The following is a 14,682-nucleotide window of genomic DNA, read 5'->3' on the forward strand; positions in this document are numbered from 1 at the left end:
GCCACCTACACTTTCTTTTCTTTTCTCTTTTCTTTTTTTTTTTTGAAAGAGAGAGAATGACCATGAGAGCAGGGAGGGGGAGGGGCCATAGGAGAGGGAGAAAGAATCTTAAGCAGGTTCCACGCTCAGAACAGAGCCCTACAGGGGGCTTGATCTCATGATCCAATGCTGAAATCCTGACCTGAGGTGAAATCAAGAACTTGATGCGTAACTGACTGAGCCACCCAGGCATGCCTATGTTTTCTTTAACTTAAACAGCAAACGTGGGAATCATGGACCCAGTGGAGAATTCCTAATTCCATTTTTGTCCTCCTGGAATGGCCACTGTTAGCCATTTCTGTTCTCAAGTTCTAACTTCCAAGTCAGGATAAAATTAATAGAAAGCATGGGGATATAGGAATGAGGGAAACTATCTGTACTTTGTGTTCCCCCAAACTGGCCTTTTTCTGTTTCAGTGTTCTAGTTAGTATTAATTATACATGTTCATTCATATAGTAGCGCTTCTAACCACATCAAGTGCCACCATATCTCTGTAAGTATTCATCTCTCTCTCTCTCTCTCCAGGTATATGTACAATCAGATGTTTGCTTGGCATCTAAAATATATAAAACACTCTACCAGACTTTGTGGAATATAAAGATAAGGGGGAGAAAGAACACAAAAGTTAAAAAAAAGTAAACTACAAATATAGTCTACCTAACAACTCCTAGTTATCCTTTAAAATCCATTTCCTCTGTGCATCCTTCCTTGCTTTGTTCAAAGTAAAGACATTCCTGCCTCTGTGTCCCACAGAACTTTCTACTGTACTTCTCTCCTATAGATATTGTGCCTACAGTATCTGTCCTAATGTATTGTTTAACTATTTGCTTTTATATCTGTCTCCTCCATTAGACTATAAACTCCTTAAGAAAAAGGGACAGAGACCAGGTTCAGAAATAAAACTTTAAGTCAATGGACTGAGCAGACTTTATTATTATTATTATTATTATTATTATTAGAAAGAGAGAGAGCAGGGGAGGGGGAAAGGGAGAGAGAGAGAATCTTAAGCAGGCTCCATGCTCAGCACAGAGCCCTCATGACCCTGAGATCCTAACCTGAGCTGAAGTCAAGAGTCAGGTGCTTAACCCACTGAGCCACCCAGGCGCCCCACAGAGGCTTTATTTTTAAAAATGTATATTCTGTGTTTGCAAGTAACCCCCAAATCACTCATCAAAAAAATTGTGTGTGTGCATGCATTTTGAGAGAGGGCGGGTGCAAATATGATCAAATATTAACAATTTAGTGAATCGGGATAAAGAGTATATGCATATGCAAATATGCTCATTTTACTATTCTTAAAACTTTTCTGTAAATTAAAAATTTTAAAAATATGAAGTTGAGAGCTAAATATAAACATTTTGTCCCATTTTTTTTTTATATCTAGTACAGGGCCTGGCACATGACAAATTACATAAAGTCTGCTAAATGAAAAAGTGAACATGTTGAATGGTACAGACCACAAGTGATCTAGGAATTCCAAGAAAGTAGTCCCAGGAAAGAAGTGGTCACTGTACAATTGAGTGGTGGTCTTATGAGGATAGAAACCACAGAAAAAGCGGGAGTGGTGCTGGGCTTTGAAAGGGGAGTATTAGTTCAGATTGGAAGAGAACAGGCATTATGAGTGGAAGACACAACTTGTAAAAAGATTTGAAGGTGAGAATGTCCATGACTTCCATGGAGGAAAAATTCAAAAAGACTTAATCTGTAGTCATTAAGTCCAGGTTGTGTTCATAGCACCACCAAATTCCAGCCTCATCTCCAAGCTTCAATCCCTTCACTTGTAAATTGGGGAAGCTAATACCTAAATCACAGGGTCCTGTGAGAATAAAATACTAGTAATTATGGGGAAGTATGCAGTACAACAAAAAGTATTTACACAAATATCAGGTATTCTTATTAAGGGATTGTTAGAGGAGTAATGAAGACACCAACCTGGTTGGAACTGGGGATGACAATGCAGGGCACCAGAATGATATGACACTGAAAAAGCAGGCTAGAACCAAGCCCCAGAGAGTCTTGCCTATCAATCTCAAACATCTGGATTTTACTGGTAGGGAAATGAGAGCCAGAGAAAAATTGCTGAGGATGCAAATGGTATCATTTGAATTTTCACAACAGTGTTAAGTGACCAAAGTCTAGACTGTGGTTGAGGCAGAAGGGAATAGAAAGGAGGAGATGAATTCAGGAAAAATTATAAGAATCAACAGACTTTGGTCTGCATGTATCAAAAGGCAAAAGGGACAAGTCAAAAATTACCCTAAGGGCAGCACTTTTCAAACACTGTTTTATAGGATGCTAGTTAGTCCAGGAAAATCTGGAAAGGTTGTAGAACCCACCCTCATCTTAGATTCGAAATGCACATTAGTACATCAAAGACTCTGAGAAATAATGGAGTAAAGAAACCCACTGTTTAACATATCCCCAAACTTGTTTGGCCTAATGTTCCGTGGAATACACTATGGGAAATTCTCTAAATAATGTTGCCCAGGTGAATGAGGTAGAATGAGGACACCAATAAGAGAATAAAGGATGTATGCTGAGTTGCTCTTTTCGGGAGTCGCTTTTGTTTTATTGTTTTTAGTAGGGAACATGGGGTTTCAGACATTCTGAGCTTGAGAAGCCAGGTGCAACTGAGCAGAAGACAATGAAAATCAGGGTTTGAAACAGAAGTGAGATCAGATTTAAAGATGAGGTTTGGGAAGTCATCCTTAGAAAGGGAATAAACTCCTGAGAAAATATAAGATACTACACAAAGAGAACAAAACTGAGGAGGAAGCAGAACTGAAGGCATCCAAAGAGCTATGTCTACTTGTGTGACTATTTATTTTTATGGGTGTATTTCTGTATCTATGTGACCAAGAGCAAAGGGCATTTATAAAAACATATATGTGCATTGTTATATTCTCAATCTAAGATAGAAATAGTCACCTAAACCCTCGTCTCCTAATTCTCTTTAGTTCTCTGATATTGTTTTTAGAGAGGAACCAAGGTGAGAGTTGGAAGGAAGGGTAAAAATGATTAACGGTCAGTGGTTTGGGAAAATCCACACAGTAGTGGAGAGTTGAGAGTAGGTGGGAATTTAATCTATGGATTTCCTGGATTTAATCTATACTCATTATTGGCCACAAATCAGTGGTTATTATCCCTAGCTGTACTTTAGAATCAGTATTTTTTAAAAATATTAATGTCCCAGGGCTTCACTTTCAGAGATTTATCTAAATTGTTCTAGGGTGGGGTCCAGTAAGGGTAGATCTTAAAAGCTTCTCAAATGATGCCACTGTACAGGCAGAGTTTGGAACCACTCATGTAGATTAGGGACAAATCTAGCTCACCACGTGTTTTGTAAATAAATCTCTGGATGCTTTTGTGAAATAACTGAAGAGCTGAGTAGTTGGGCAGAGATCACACATGACCCACAATGCCAAAAATATTTCCTCTCTGGCCCTTTACAGAGATGGTTTTCTGATCCCTGGTCTGAATTAACTGAGTCAGGTTTGAGAAAAAAAGTTAATGAGACCTAATAATAAAATCTGTTTTAATTCATAATGAAAGTCCATACAAATTTTAGGATTCCCAGAGAAATGTTTCTTTTTTGAAGATGCTTCCTATTGCCGTAACGTTTTTGAGATATTTCAAAGTTATTATTGAGGTAGTATGAAAAATATTTTTGGGCTATGTTACAAACTATTTAACGAAACATTAAAATTTTAAAGTAAACAATTCCCACCATTTGCATCGACATGGATGACATGGATGGAACTGGAGGGGATTATGCTAAGTGAAGTTAGTCAAGCAGAGAAAGACAATTATCATATGGTTTCACTCATATGTGGAACATAAGCAACAGCACGGAGGACCAAAGGGGAAGGGAGGGAAAACTGAAGGGAGAGAAATCATAGAGGGAGATGAACCATGAGAGACTCTGGACTCCAAGAACCAAACTGAGGGTTACAGAAGGGAGGGGGGTGGGGGATGGGGTACCCGGGTGATGGGCATTAAGGAGGGCATGTGTTGTGATGAGCACTGGGTGTTACATGCAACTAATGAATCACTGAACACTACATCAAAAACTAATGATGTACTATACGTTGGCTAATTGAACATAATAAAAAAATAAACATTTCAGTCTTTCCTTAATTTTCCCCCCTTTCCTCTGTTAAATTATTTCTTCCTGGACCATAGAAGGAAAAATGTCAACAAGGAGACAACAGATTTCTTCTAATAGTACTGAAAAAAAAATCGGTCAAATGGTACTAGGTATGGAATCTTGGGTACTGTTCCACTGATATTAATCTCTAGCAAAACAAACAAAATACTGAGATCAAAATAGCAAAACATTATAGTAGGATGTAGAATTTCAGGGGTGAGAGGAGGAGTAGGGTTACAGGATTTTTAAAATACTCCTCTATATTTTCCAAATTCTTACAATAGTTATGTATTATTTTTATAAGTCATAAAAATATTGATCTATACTTCCTGGGCTAGAGCAAAAACTCCAACAGTTTTTTTTTTCTGATGGGCCTAAGTCCCTCTCAATAATGGCTTGAAGGAATAATGAATACCTGCTGTGCAGAGGACAATATAGTGCAACTTCCCTATCGCCAGGGACTGCAACCCCGCAATATGTTGATGCCCTTAATATTCTGATTTATAGATGAAGACTAGAGCTCAGACTGCCTAAGTCAGAGGGATACCACTTGAGCAAACGGCTGGTGTAGAATCTTCTCCACTAATGGAGAAGAGTTCACATGTACTTTACAACAGACAGCAGAGTATCACATTAAGAGACCCTATGTAACCCAGAATATCTTTTTCTGGGTCACTCAAGAGAACGCAGCACCCTCTGAACAGTTCTATAAAGGATGCTACTTTCTATAAAGGTGAAGGGCCTTAAAAGTTGGCTTAAAGGCATCTGCTGACTGACCTTATTTTGCTGAGGGAGGGGGACAGGCTCTGAAACAGAGGTCATAGGTATAAAATTACAAATAAATTCTTTGTGTCTAGTTGTGAAGGTCTGCGAATTTGTATCAGTTACCTTCATACAAATACCACCTATGATTTTTTAAAAAATGAAGTAAAATGATAGATACCTGCCCCCAAACATTCTTCTCAATGAGAATAAATAACCTCGAGGCTGCAAAATACCTTTACTTAGGAAGAGGATTATAAATTTCAGCAAAGATCCCAGGATAGGCTTTTCCACTATAACAGAACAGACTGTGCCCTCTTGCCCTGAATCAGCAAGTTTCAAGTTTCCACTACATCAAAAAAAAAAAAAAATTTAGTACAATACAGGAAAGCTTTTTGGAATGTAATTTCAACAAAGTGAAGAGGGAGGGAGAAAGGCAAAAATACAGTTCTTTTAGCTCCTTGGAGCTACATTTCCTTTAATTCCTGCTCCCCAACCGGCCCTCCCACCCTCACTACCACACACAGCTCCAGATGTCCTTGTATATTTATTCTAAGTACCTGCTCCAGTTCATAGGCCTTTGCCTTATCCTCATCCCGGTCTGCATTCTTCCGATAGGCCAGGCCCAGACCCCACACAGCCAAGATACTGTACACATTATCTCGGACCCAGGCATCCTTCTGATCATAGCTGGCTGGAAGCAAGCCAGTCACTGGATTCTGCAAGACCAAGAAAAACAGGACAGGCAGGTAACCATAAGCTGTTAATATGAGGAGACCAAACTTATCAATGAGGTAACTTAGGGACTTTGGTCTTTCTTCTACTCCACTACTCCCGAGTTTTATAACCTCCTCTTCCTACGAAGTGCAAGCAACTGCTATCTTGAATAAGGGGAAAAAGCTAGCTGAAGCTTTACGCGTCTGAAATGTGAGTACTGTTAAAAGAAAGGCAGTGTTCTAACTTTCCAGTTAGAAAGAATAAACTATCAAAACTGAAAAACCAGCGTTAAAGGACTAGAAAAAAGTATATAATTAACAGTATATACGAGGTACCTCAAATTTTCACATTAGTCTAGCCTTAAAATGGCTAAATGTTCCCCTAGGTCTCTTCTTCGGCTGGAGGGCAAGATGACGCCCAAGCCTGGGGCAGGGGAGGGGGTTGTCAATAAACAAGCTTCAACACTTCTTTCAACTGTGCCCCCCTGGAACCCTACTGTGGCTTGGGGGACGGCGGAGGGGGCGAAGGGCAGGGCTTAGAAGCCAAGTCTCAGGGCTCCCCGCTAACGGTGCTTGACCCTAGTTCTGTTCCCGGCCCAAGCCCAACACCTATCTTTTCTTCAGGGTCCTCTAAGGCTTCCCCAGCTAGGGGGGGCGGGAGAATCTGGTACGTACACACACGTACACACACGTACACACACACACACACACACGGGGGGGGTGGGGTCATCCAGCCGTCTCCGTCTAGGCTATCACACTGCACACCCTCGATGATTACAGGCGACACCCCTTCACCTACCTGATGGCACAGGATGGTCTGATGCACCAGCCGAGCGTAGCCATCCAGTCGGACCCCAGAGTTACTCCGGCTCCTCATCGCGCCACGTTTCCAATCCCTTCAGAGAAACGGCCTGCGTGCCACAGGGGGCCCTCGGCCCTCCAAGTTAGGAGGCTCCAGTGCAGCTCCGCCCTCGCGGTGGGAAGCCCGAGTGCCAGGCCCCGGCTGAGCCCTCCCACCGCTCAGGCCTGGCGCCGGCCGTGCACGCGCCGGCGGCCTCTGGAGCCCCAGCACACGCCAGCAAGTGCCCGAGACTCCCGCGGTCTAGGGCCCCGCTGCAGCTCCTCGCCCGGCGTCGCCCTCTGCCGCCCTTACTCCCGTCCAGCCTCCGAGAGAGGATCCTGCATCCCCCGCCGAACTCCCGGACGCGGCCGCCGGCAGCCGGCAGCGGGTCACGGGCGGCAGCGCTGCCTCCACCTTGCGGGAGACGCGAGCGGGAGGCGGGGCGGGCGCGGCGGGTCCTGGCAGCTGCGCGCTGCGTCCTCGGGGTTCGCCTCGGCCCGCCCCGCCCGCGCGGGTCCCCAGCGCCCCCGCCCGCTCCGCGGCCGAGAATGTGTCACCGTAGGCAATATGCCTCCAGAGGTTTATTTTCGAAACACCTCCAATGACTATTTAAGTTTTCCACGCTTGCTGTGCACGCAGGATGTTGAGGAGGCCGTTTCTTCTGCCGGCCTAGTTTTAGGAACCTAGGGAAACTTCAAACCTAAACGGCGAGACGCACGCTTGGCGGCCAGGGTCTAAAGAATTGGTATCTCCGGGGTTTTACTGTATTTTGTACTCTTGACTAAAAGCTCAGATTAAACTCCTCACTCTGACCCAAACCGAACAAGAAAGAACTCCCTAAGGTACTTTCTTCCTTAGAAACTGGTGAAGAGCCAGGCATGGGAAGGAGGGGGCAGTGGTGCGCTTTGAGGAGACTAGTTCCCCGGGTGGGGAACTGGGCTGGGAGGCCAGCAGTGCCTCAGGATGGCCTTGGCTGGAGAGGAGTTAGAGGAGGTTGTGTAACTGCTTTGGAAGGCTTCCTCGTGCGCACGTAGGTCACAAGGCTGAGGCAACAAAGACTCAGCTGAAAATAAAGGGGCTAAAGGGAGGCTAGAAAAGAAGCCTGTAGGTAACACTGATCATTGGCCACGGGGTACTCTCTGCCCGCACCCCGCTGCGTGCCCTGGCCCAGGGCAGTTGCTCCCTGCGTTTGCTGCCCTCAACCCCCACGCTCGATCTCCGCTGGTGTCAAGGCTGCATGCCTTTCAAAGCTCCCTTTAAGTACCAGCTGCTCTCTGAATCTCAGGGTAAGAGAATTAGACTGACCTTTCAACTCCAACTCTGAGCATCTGTGGTTCTAAGCCATCTCCAGCCGCCTCGCCCAGGCTACAGTGATTTTGTATTTTCATTTACCTTTTTATTTCTCTAAATTGAGTCTCTTCTCACAAGCTCCTTCCCTTTCAACACCCCGCGCACCCCTGCCCCAATTAGCATCAAGCCTGGCACCAAGGAGGTGACTAGCAAGTATGCCTTAATGTTGATGGTGAGGAATGAGGAAATGCTCAAGAACTCAGATCTGGAACTTTCTGTTTCAACAGCCAGTCAGTGATACAATTAGACACAGTGATACACTTAGAATTCTCAAGCAAATAGTTCCCATTGCAGTCGCTTGCTATGCAAATGACAGGACTGGCAAATAACAAGCCATTTCAAGGCCCAAGGGCACAGGGGAAGAAAAAGTCTTTCCGGGGAAAACTACTTCATTTTGGTCGAAAGGGTGCCTGACCTTCCCTGCTCTGGCCCTAACTCCCTGACATCTTCCCCTCAGCTTGTAGCCTCGGAAGCCTTGTCTCAATCCTTGTCCCCTTCAGGCTACTGCCTTCTCTTTTTCTTCACCTTACCATCATTTAAAAATGTTCTAAAAATATTAAAATAATAAATACTCACTAAAGAAAACTTGAGAAGTATAGAAAAGTAAAGCAAATCATCCATAATTCCTTCACACACAAAACCACCTGTTAATATTTTAGTGTAACTTTTCTAGTCTTTTTATTTCTTCTGCACAGACCTCCCTCCCCGCTCTCCCCCCACCTCGCACCCTGAGTTATTTAGAAGTATGACTAGATTAGGAATATCCAAGGTAGGGTGACACCAAGAAAGGTAACTGGCTGGCTAACAGGAGGCCTGGCTGGATGGCCTTACCTTGGTGCTCTCAACCTCAGTCCAGGCTGGGTATTTAGCCTTCAGTCTTAGAAACTTGATCTCCTCAGTGCCCCAGAACTGGTCAGAGTCAGGAGGCTGACTCATGCCGATTACTTTATGAGATTAATGTATGAGAACCAGAGAGCTGGTTGATAATGAGAAATAGAACTGTGATGGTTTTATGTTGGCCTCATCACCACGGGGCCCTCCCTTAAATACTGCATAAGCCTTACTCCTTACCAAGTACTATTTTGTTTTATACAATAACCGTATGAAGTAAATACTATTATTAACCCCATCGTAGGGATGGAGAAACTAGGGCATGGGAGGATTAAGTAACTAACAGGTCTGCTCTCTGTTGGCTTCACCAACTCTCCCTTTTCTGTGCTTCCATGGCTCACTGACACCTTGTTTATATATGTCAAAAATATCAATCTGGTTATAGCCAAGACTTGCCAGTCTGAAAGCCATTATGTTTCTTGAAGGTGATTTTTCTATTTGATTCAAAGTATATTAATTTTATAGTTTAACTCTAAAATAAAATTTTATTTCCAACTTCCTGGGAATATTTTATTGTCAATCCTTTATATTACCTGGAAGCTTTCATTATACTAATCTTCAAAAATCCAAAATTTTTTAAAACTTCACATTTCATAAATATTTCCATGGTTTACATTGTATGTTAATATCTGCACTAATCTTCCCTCTAGTACATGTCCTCCAGTTTGCTTAGCTATTCTCTTATTATTAAGTAAAAATAAATTATTATTAAATTTCCTGAAAGAAAAGGTTCATACACTATCTCCTTTCCATCATTTCCCATTCATTCTCTTTCAATTTTTTGAAAAAATTATAGAAGCACTATATAAGCACATTCTTAATGAAAAAAGTTAAAACATTACAGATAAGGTTGAAGTTCCCTATGTCTATCACCCACAATCAGAGGCTCCTCTATCTCCCTTCCCAAAGGTAACCACTCTTATAAGATTGGTTTGTATCCTCCCAGATTTTTTTCCTATGGATTAACATATATATGTAGAAATGCATATAAAATATTTTTGTTTTCCGTGTATTCTTTTAATATAAACAATATTATACTCTACTTCCTGTTGTGCAGATTGCCCTATTCATCCAAAATTATGTCATGGAGATCTCATCATGTTATCATACACCATGGTTTATGTAGGCATTCCTCTATTTTTTTTTTTATTTTGCAGGTGGTAAGGGGGCCATCTTTTAATAAATACTTTGTTAAACATTTTATTTTTCACCATAGCAGAAAGCAACATAACTGAACCACATTAGCCCAGTCTCACCAAAAAGAAATAAAATAACTCCAAACCCAAAAATCAACCAACACTTTCACTAAAAGACATTATCAAGGATGCATTAGGATATGAGGAAAATCTCTGCAGCTTTTACAAAAGTTCTATAGAGGACATATTTCCTGGATAGGTAAAAACCATGCAAGAAATACTTTTCAGAATTTAGGAAGAGAAAAAGAAAATAGTTGTCAGCTTTAATTAACTTGGAATAGTCCCTCTTTTAATCAGTGCTCCTACCAGGAAGTTCAGAGCTAAATTTAATATAAATTACCGAGAATTAAAGCTCAGTATTTTTCCACTGAGAACCCCTCCCTCATATACACTCATATGAGTTTGAGCTATTTTTAATTGTCTTATTATACATGAATTTTAAAAAGCTATCTTAAAATCATTTGGGAAGTAGGCAGGGTATAAATTTTAAATAAACACACCTGAGGAATATGAAGTAAACAAATTCATGTAGGAATAATTCCAACATGAAGAAATGACAGGAAGCTAGAGATTTGCAGTGGCAGATTTTTTTCAAAATGTAATTATTTCAGGCACAGTTGGTAAGTACACCTGTCATATATGCTTCCAGAAATGTAGCTCAAAATGATAACATACTGAAAGAAAAACAAATCTTGGGAATACAAAATTCATTTATTATAACCAGTTTTGCTTACACTGTCTCAGAATAGCCATCTGGACTAAAATGTGTAGGTAACAGAACAACTTACTACAGTACAAAAACTTCATATATATTTAGACCTTGGAACTTTCTAAGGGATTGAAAACTTTTCAAAAGCATTTTTGCTACAGAAATAAGCATTCCTCTATTGATGAGCATTTACATAGTTTGTTTCCGGGTTTGAACTCTTGAGAACAGTACTTTAGGGAATATGCGTATATGTCTTCTTGTGAATGCATATGGATGTTTTGGAAATAGGCATTTAAAAATTTTTGATATACCCCAAAAGCCATTTAAATTATCTGCACCAACCAGTAGTGAATGAGTCTCCACTTCCCCCATTCTTACCAAAACTTGATATGATTAGACTTTAATTTTGAGCAATCTAATGGGTACAAAATGGTGTCTTACCTTAAGTTTCATTTACCTGACTACTAATGTCACTAAGCATCTTTTTATGTTCAATTTATTTATTTTTTTTAAAGATTTATTTATTTATTTTTTGAGAGAGTGAGAATGAGAGAGAGAGAGAGAGAGAGAGAGAGAGCACATGAGAAGGGGGAGGGTCATAGGGAGAAGCAGACTCCCCGCTGAGCAGGGAGCCCGACACGGGACTCGATTCCAGGACCCCAGGATCATGACCTGAGCCGAAGGCAGTCGCTTAACCAACTGAGCCACCCAGGCGCCCTTTATGTTCAATTTAATTTATATTTTATTATATTATGTTTAGTTAGTTTATGTCTTCTTTATATACTTAGTCATGTCCCTATTGGGCTGTTTTTCTTATTGGTTTATAGGAATCTAAAAAATATATGTATTCTGCATTTTAGCTTTTGTAAAAAAAGAAATCTAAAACAGATATTGTACTTGTTTTACCATAAGCAGTTTATCTATTTGCATTTTTATGGTGTTTTCATGTAGTTTTTATTTTTAGTGAAGTCAAATTTATGAGTCTTCATCTTATTTTAGAAGGCTTTTGTAGGAGGTTGAATGGTGACTCCCCAAAAGATATGTCCACCCAGAACTTGTGAATGTGACCTTATTTGGAAAAGGGGCTTTTGCAGATGTAATTAAGGTTCTGGAGATTAGATCATGCCGGATTTCCTACTAGCCCCTGAATCCGATGACAAGTGTCCTCATAAGAAAAGGAAATGATACATAGGGAGGAGAAGGCAATGTGAAGACAGAGCCAGAGATGGAAGTGATGTGTTTACAAGCCAAGGAATGCCAAGGATTGCCAGCAACTACAAGAAGCTAGGGGAGAAACATGGAGCAGATTCTCCCTCAGAGCCTCTGGGAGGAACCAACCATACTGACACCTTGATATTGGACTTCTGGTTTCCAGAATGTGAGAGAATAAATTTCTGTTGTTTTAAACCACCCAGTTTGTGGTAATTTGTTATGGCAACCCTAAAAATCTAATAAAGCCTTTCTGTCCCTAATTAACACATTATCGAGTTTTCTAATACTTTTATTGTTTTGCTTATCTATAACTCTTTTAATTCCTCTCTAATTTATTTTTTACAAGTGGGTTTAGATAGAAATTTAACTTAATAGTTTCCTAAATGGTTAGCCAATTGCACTAACACCACTTGATGAGTTATCCTTTTCCTATTGATTTGAAATGCTACGTTGATTATACCCATGGGTCTGTTTCTGGATCACTAGTCTGTTTCATTAATCTATTTTTCCATTCCTTCATTAATATTGCCGTGCCTTCACCATCATCAAGCTTTAATCTTTCATATGAACTTTAGAATTATCTGATCAGGTTCTAAGGAAAAGCCCGATTTTTATTGTAATTGCATTAAATTTATAGATTTGTGTGGGGAGAATGGACGTATTGATAATATTTAGCTTTTCTGTCTACAAACAATGTATATTTATTCAGGACTCCTTTTATTTCTTTTAGTAAACTTTGTAGTTTTCTCCATGAAGACTTTGTACTTTTTTGGTAAATTTTATGTGTCTTGGTACTTTGTAGTTTCTGTTGCTATTAAAATTTTTTCCAGTATATTACATTTTAGTTATTATGTATAGGAAAATAGTTTTTGTATGTTTATCTTATATCCACTTCCTGTGTTAACTCACTAGATGCCTGAAGGTGATGTTTTTGGATTTTCTAGATCAACAGGCATATCGTTTGCAAAAAGTAACACTATGTCTTTACCTTTCAAATCTTTAGAACACTTAACAGTGGGGATACTGGCTATCCTTTCCTGTTCCTGACTTTAATGGACTGTTTCTAATGTTTCATATTAAATATGTCTTCACTAGGTTTCCAGAAGATACCATTTATTACATTAAAATAATTTCTTCCTCTCCTTGGCTTCCTAAAGCTTTATTATTAATATCATTATGAATGAATGTTGAATTTTATTGAATGATATTCCTGCATGTATTGAAAAGAATCATTTGTTTAGTCCTTTATTTGGCTAATGTATGAATTATATCAATAGGCTTCCTTATGGTGAACCATACTTTTTTTTGGCTAAGAGAAAACACACTTGTTCATGATGGACCCTCCCTTTAATATATACTAGATTCAATTTACTAATATATTATTTAGGATTTTTGCATCATTGTTTTTATATTATATTGGCCTAAAATATTATTTTTTATAGAGTCCTTGTATGGTTTTAGTATCAAGGTTATGCTTACTTGTGAAATGAGTTTGGTACTTTCCCCTCTTTTCTATTCTCTAAAGTTGTTTATATGAAATGAAAATTATGTGTTCCTTGAAGTTATGGTAGAACCTCACTTGGTAGGACTCTTTCACCTGGGGTCTTTTGGGAATAGGTAGATTTGTGAAAACAATTTCAATTGCATTATCCAGATTTTCAATTCCTCTTGGGTCACTGTTGATAATTAATGTTTCCATAGAAAAGGCCAATTTAATCCAGGTCAGGGTTTCTCAATATTGGCACTGTTGACATTTGGGACTTGATGATTCTTTGTTGTGGAGGCTGTCCTGCACACTGGAGGATGTTTAGCAGGATTCCTGGTCTCTACCAGCTAGATGTCAGTGGTACCATCCTCCCCACCCCTAGATGTAACAACCAGTCTCCAGATCTTGCCAAATATACTTTGGGGATCAAAATTTATTTGTATAAAGTTGTGCAAAACTGCTTATAACTTTTAAGTCTCCTTTGAATCTGGATTATGTCATCCTTTGTACTCCTGATGTACTTTCTCTGTGTCTTCTCGCTTTTTTATAGGATGAACCTGTCCAAAAGTTTGTCTATTTTATTTAGTCTTTCCCCGAGCCAACTCTTAGCTTTATTTATTGAGTATATCTTTATTTCTGTATTCCTTTGTGACTTAATCAATGGACACATTTTTAAAATATCTTATTACAAGAACAGAATGTACAATACAATGAATTCCACCAGCTTTATTTATTGAGTATATCTTTATTTCTGTATTCCTTTGTGACTTAATCAATGGACACATTTTTAAAATATCTTATTACAAGAACAGAATGTACAATACAATGAATTCAACAATTATCAACAACAATAATCTTGTTTCTGTCATTTATACTCCCGCCTTCTTTTCCCCCTATATTGTTCTGAAGCAAATCTCAGACATCATATCCATTCGTCCATAAATAGTATGTATCTATAAAAGATAAGGAAGTTTTATTAAATATAATTACATACCATTACACCTAAAATACAAGCCCTTTCTATCATCAAATATTCTTTCTTCGTTCAAATTTCCCAATTATTTCATAAATGCTTGTGTGTGTGTGAGAGAGAGAGAGAGAGAGACAGAGAGACAGACAGACAGACAGACAGAGAGACAGAGCAAGAAAGAATGAATCAGGATCCAAATAAGGTCCATGCATTGCATTTGATTTATATGGCTCATGAATTTTTTTGTCTCTTTTAAGCCATAGGTTTCTCCTCTTATCTCTTCTTTTTTCCTTGCAGTTTATTGAGGAAATCTGCTTGTTTGTCCGGTAGGATTACCCCAGTTGGACTTTGCTGATTTCATTG

The 14,682-nt window shown here is 39.7% G+C and overlaps 1 protein-coding gene across 8 annotated transcripts in view; it reads right to left on the reverse strand.

Annotated features, from left to right (window-relative positions):
* PHKA1 (phosphorylase kinase regulatory subunit alpha 1) overlaps positions 1-6,934 on the reverse strand; it is a 159,198-nt gene extending 152,264 nt beyond the window's left edge. For 5 of the 8 annotated variants that reach the window (XM_073885813.1, XM_073885810.1, XM_025851300.2 and 2 more), the window contains exons 1-2: positions 6,464-6,934; positions 5,509-5,667 (exon numbers count right to left, since the gene is read on the reverse strand). In XM_073885813.1, the coding sequence (XP_073741914.1) occupies positions 5,509-5,667; positions 6,464-6,541 (237 nt within the window). In that variant the 5' untranslated portion in view covers positions 6,542-6,934. Of the gene's footprint in view, positions 1-5,184; positions 5,298-5,508; positions 5,668-6,463 lie in introns of those variants that run through there. The other 3 variants (XM_073885812.1, XM_073885811.1, XM_073885814.1) reach the window with 3 other exon arrangements.
* Between the last annotated feature and the right edge of the window lie 7,748 nt (positions 6,935-14,682).

Source organism: Callorhinus ursinus, unplaced genomic scaffold (assembly GCF_003265705.2).
Source record: "Callorhinus ursinus isolate GAN/ISIS: 27379988/994484 unplaced genomic scaffold, GSC_fseal_2.0 scaffold66, whole genome shotgun sequence".
Taxonomy (NCBI): domain Eukaryota; kingdom Metazoa; phylum Chordata; class Mammalia; order Carnivora; family Otariidae; genus Callorhinus; species Callorhinus ursinus.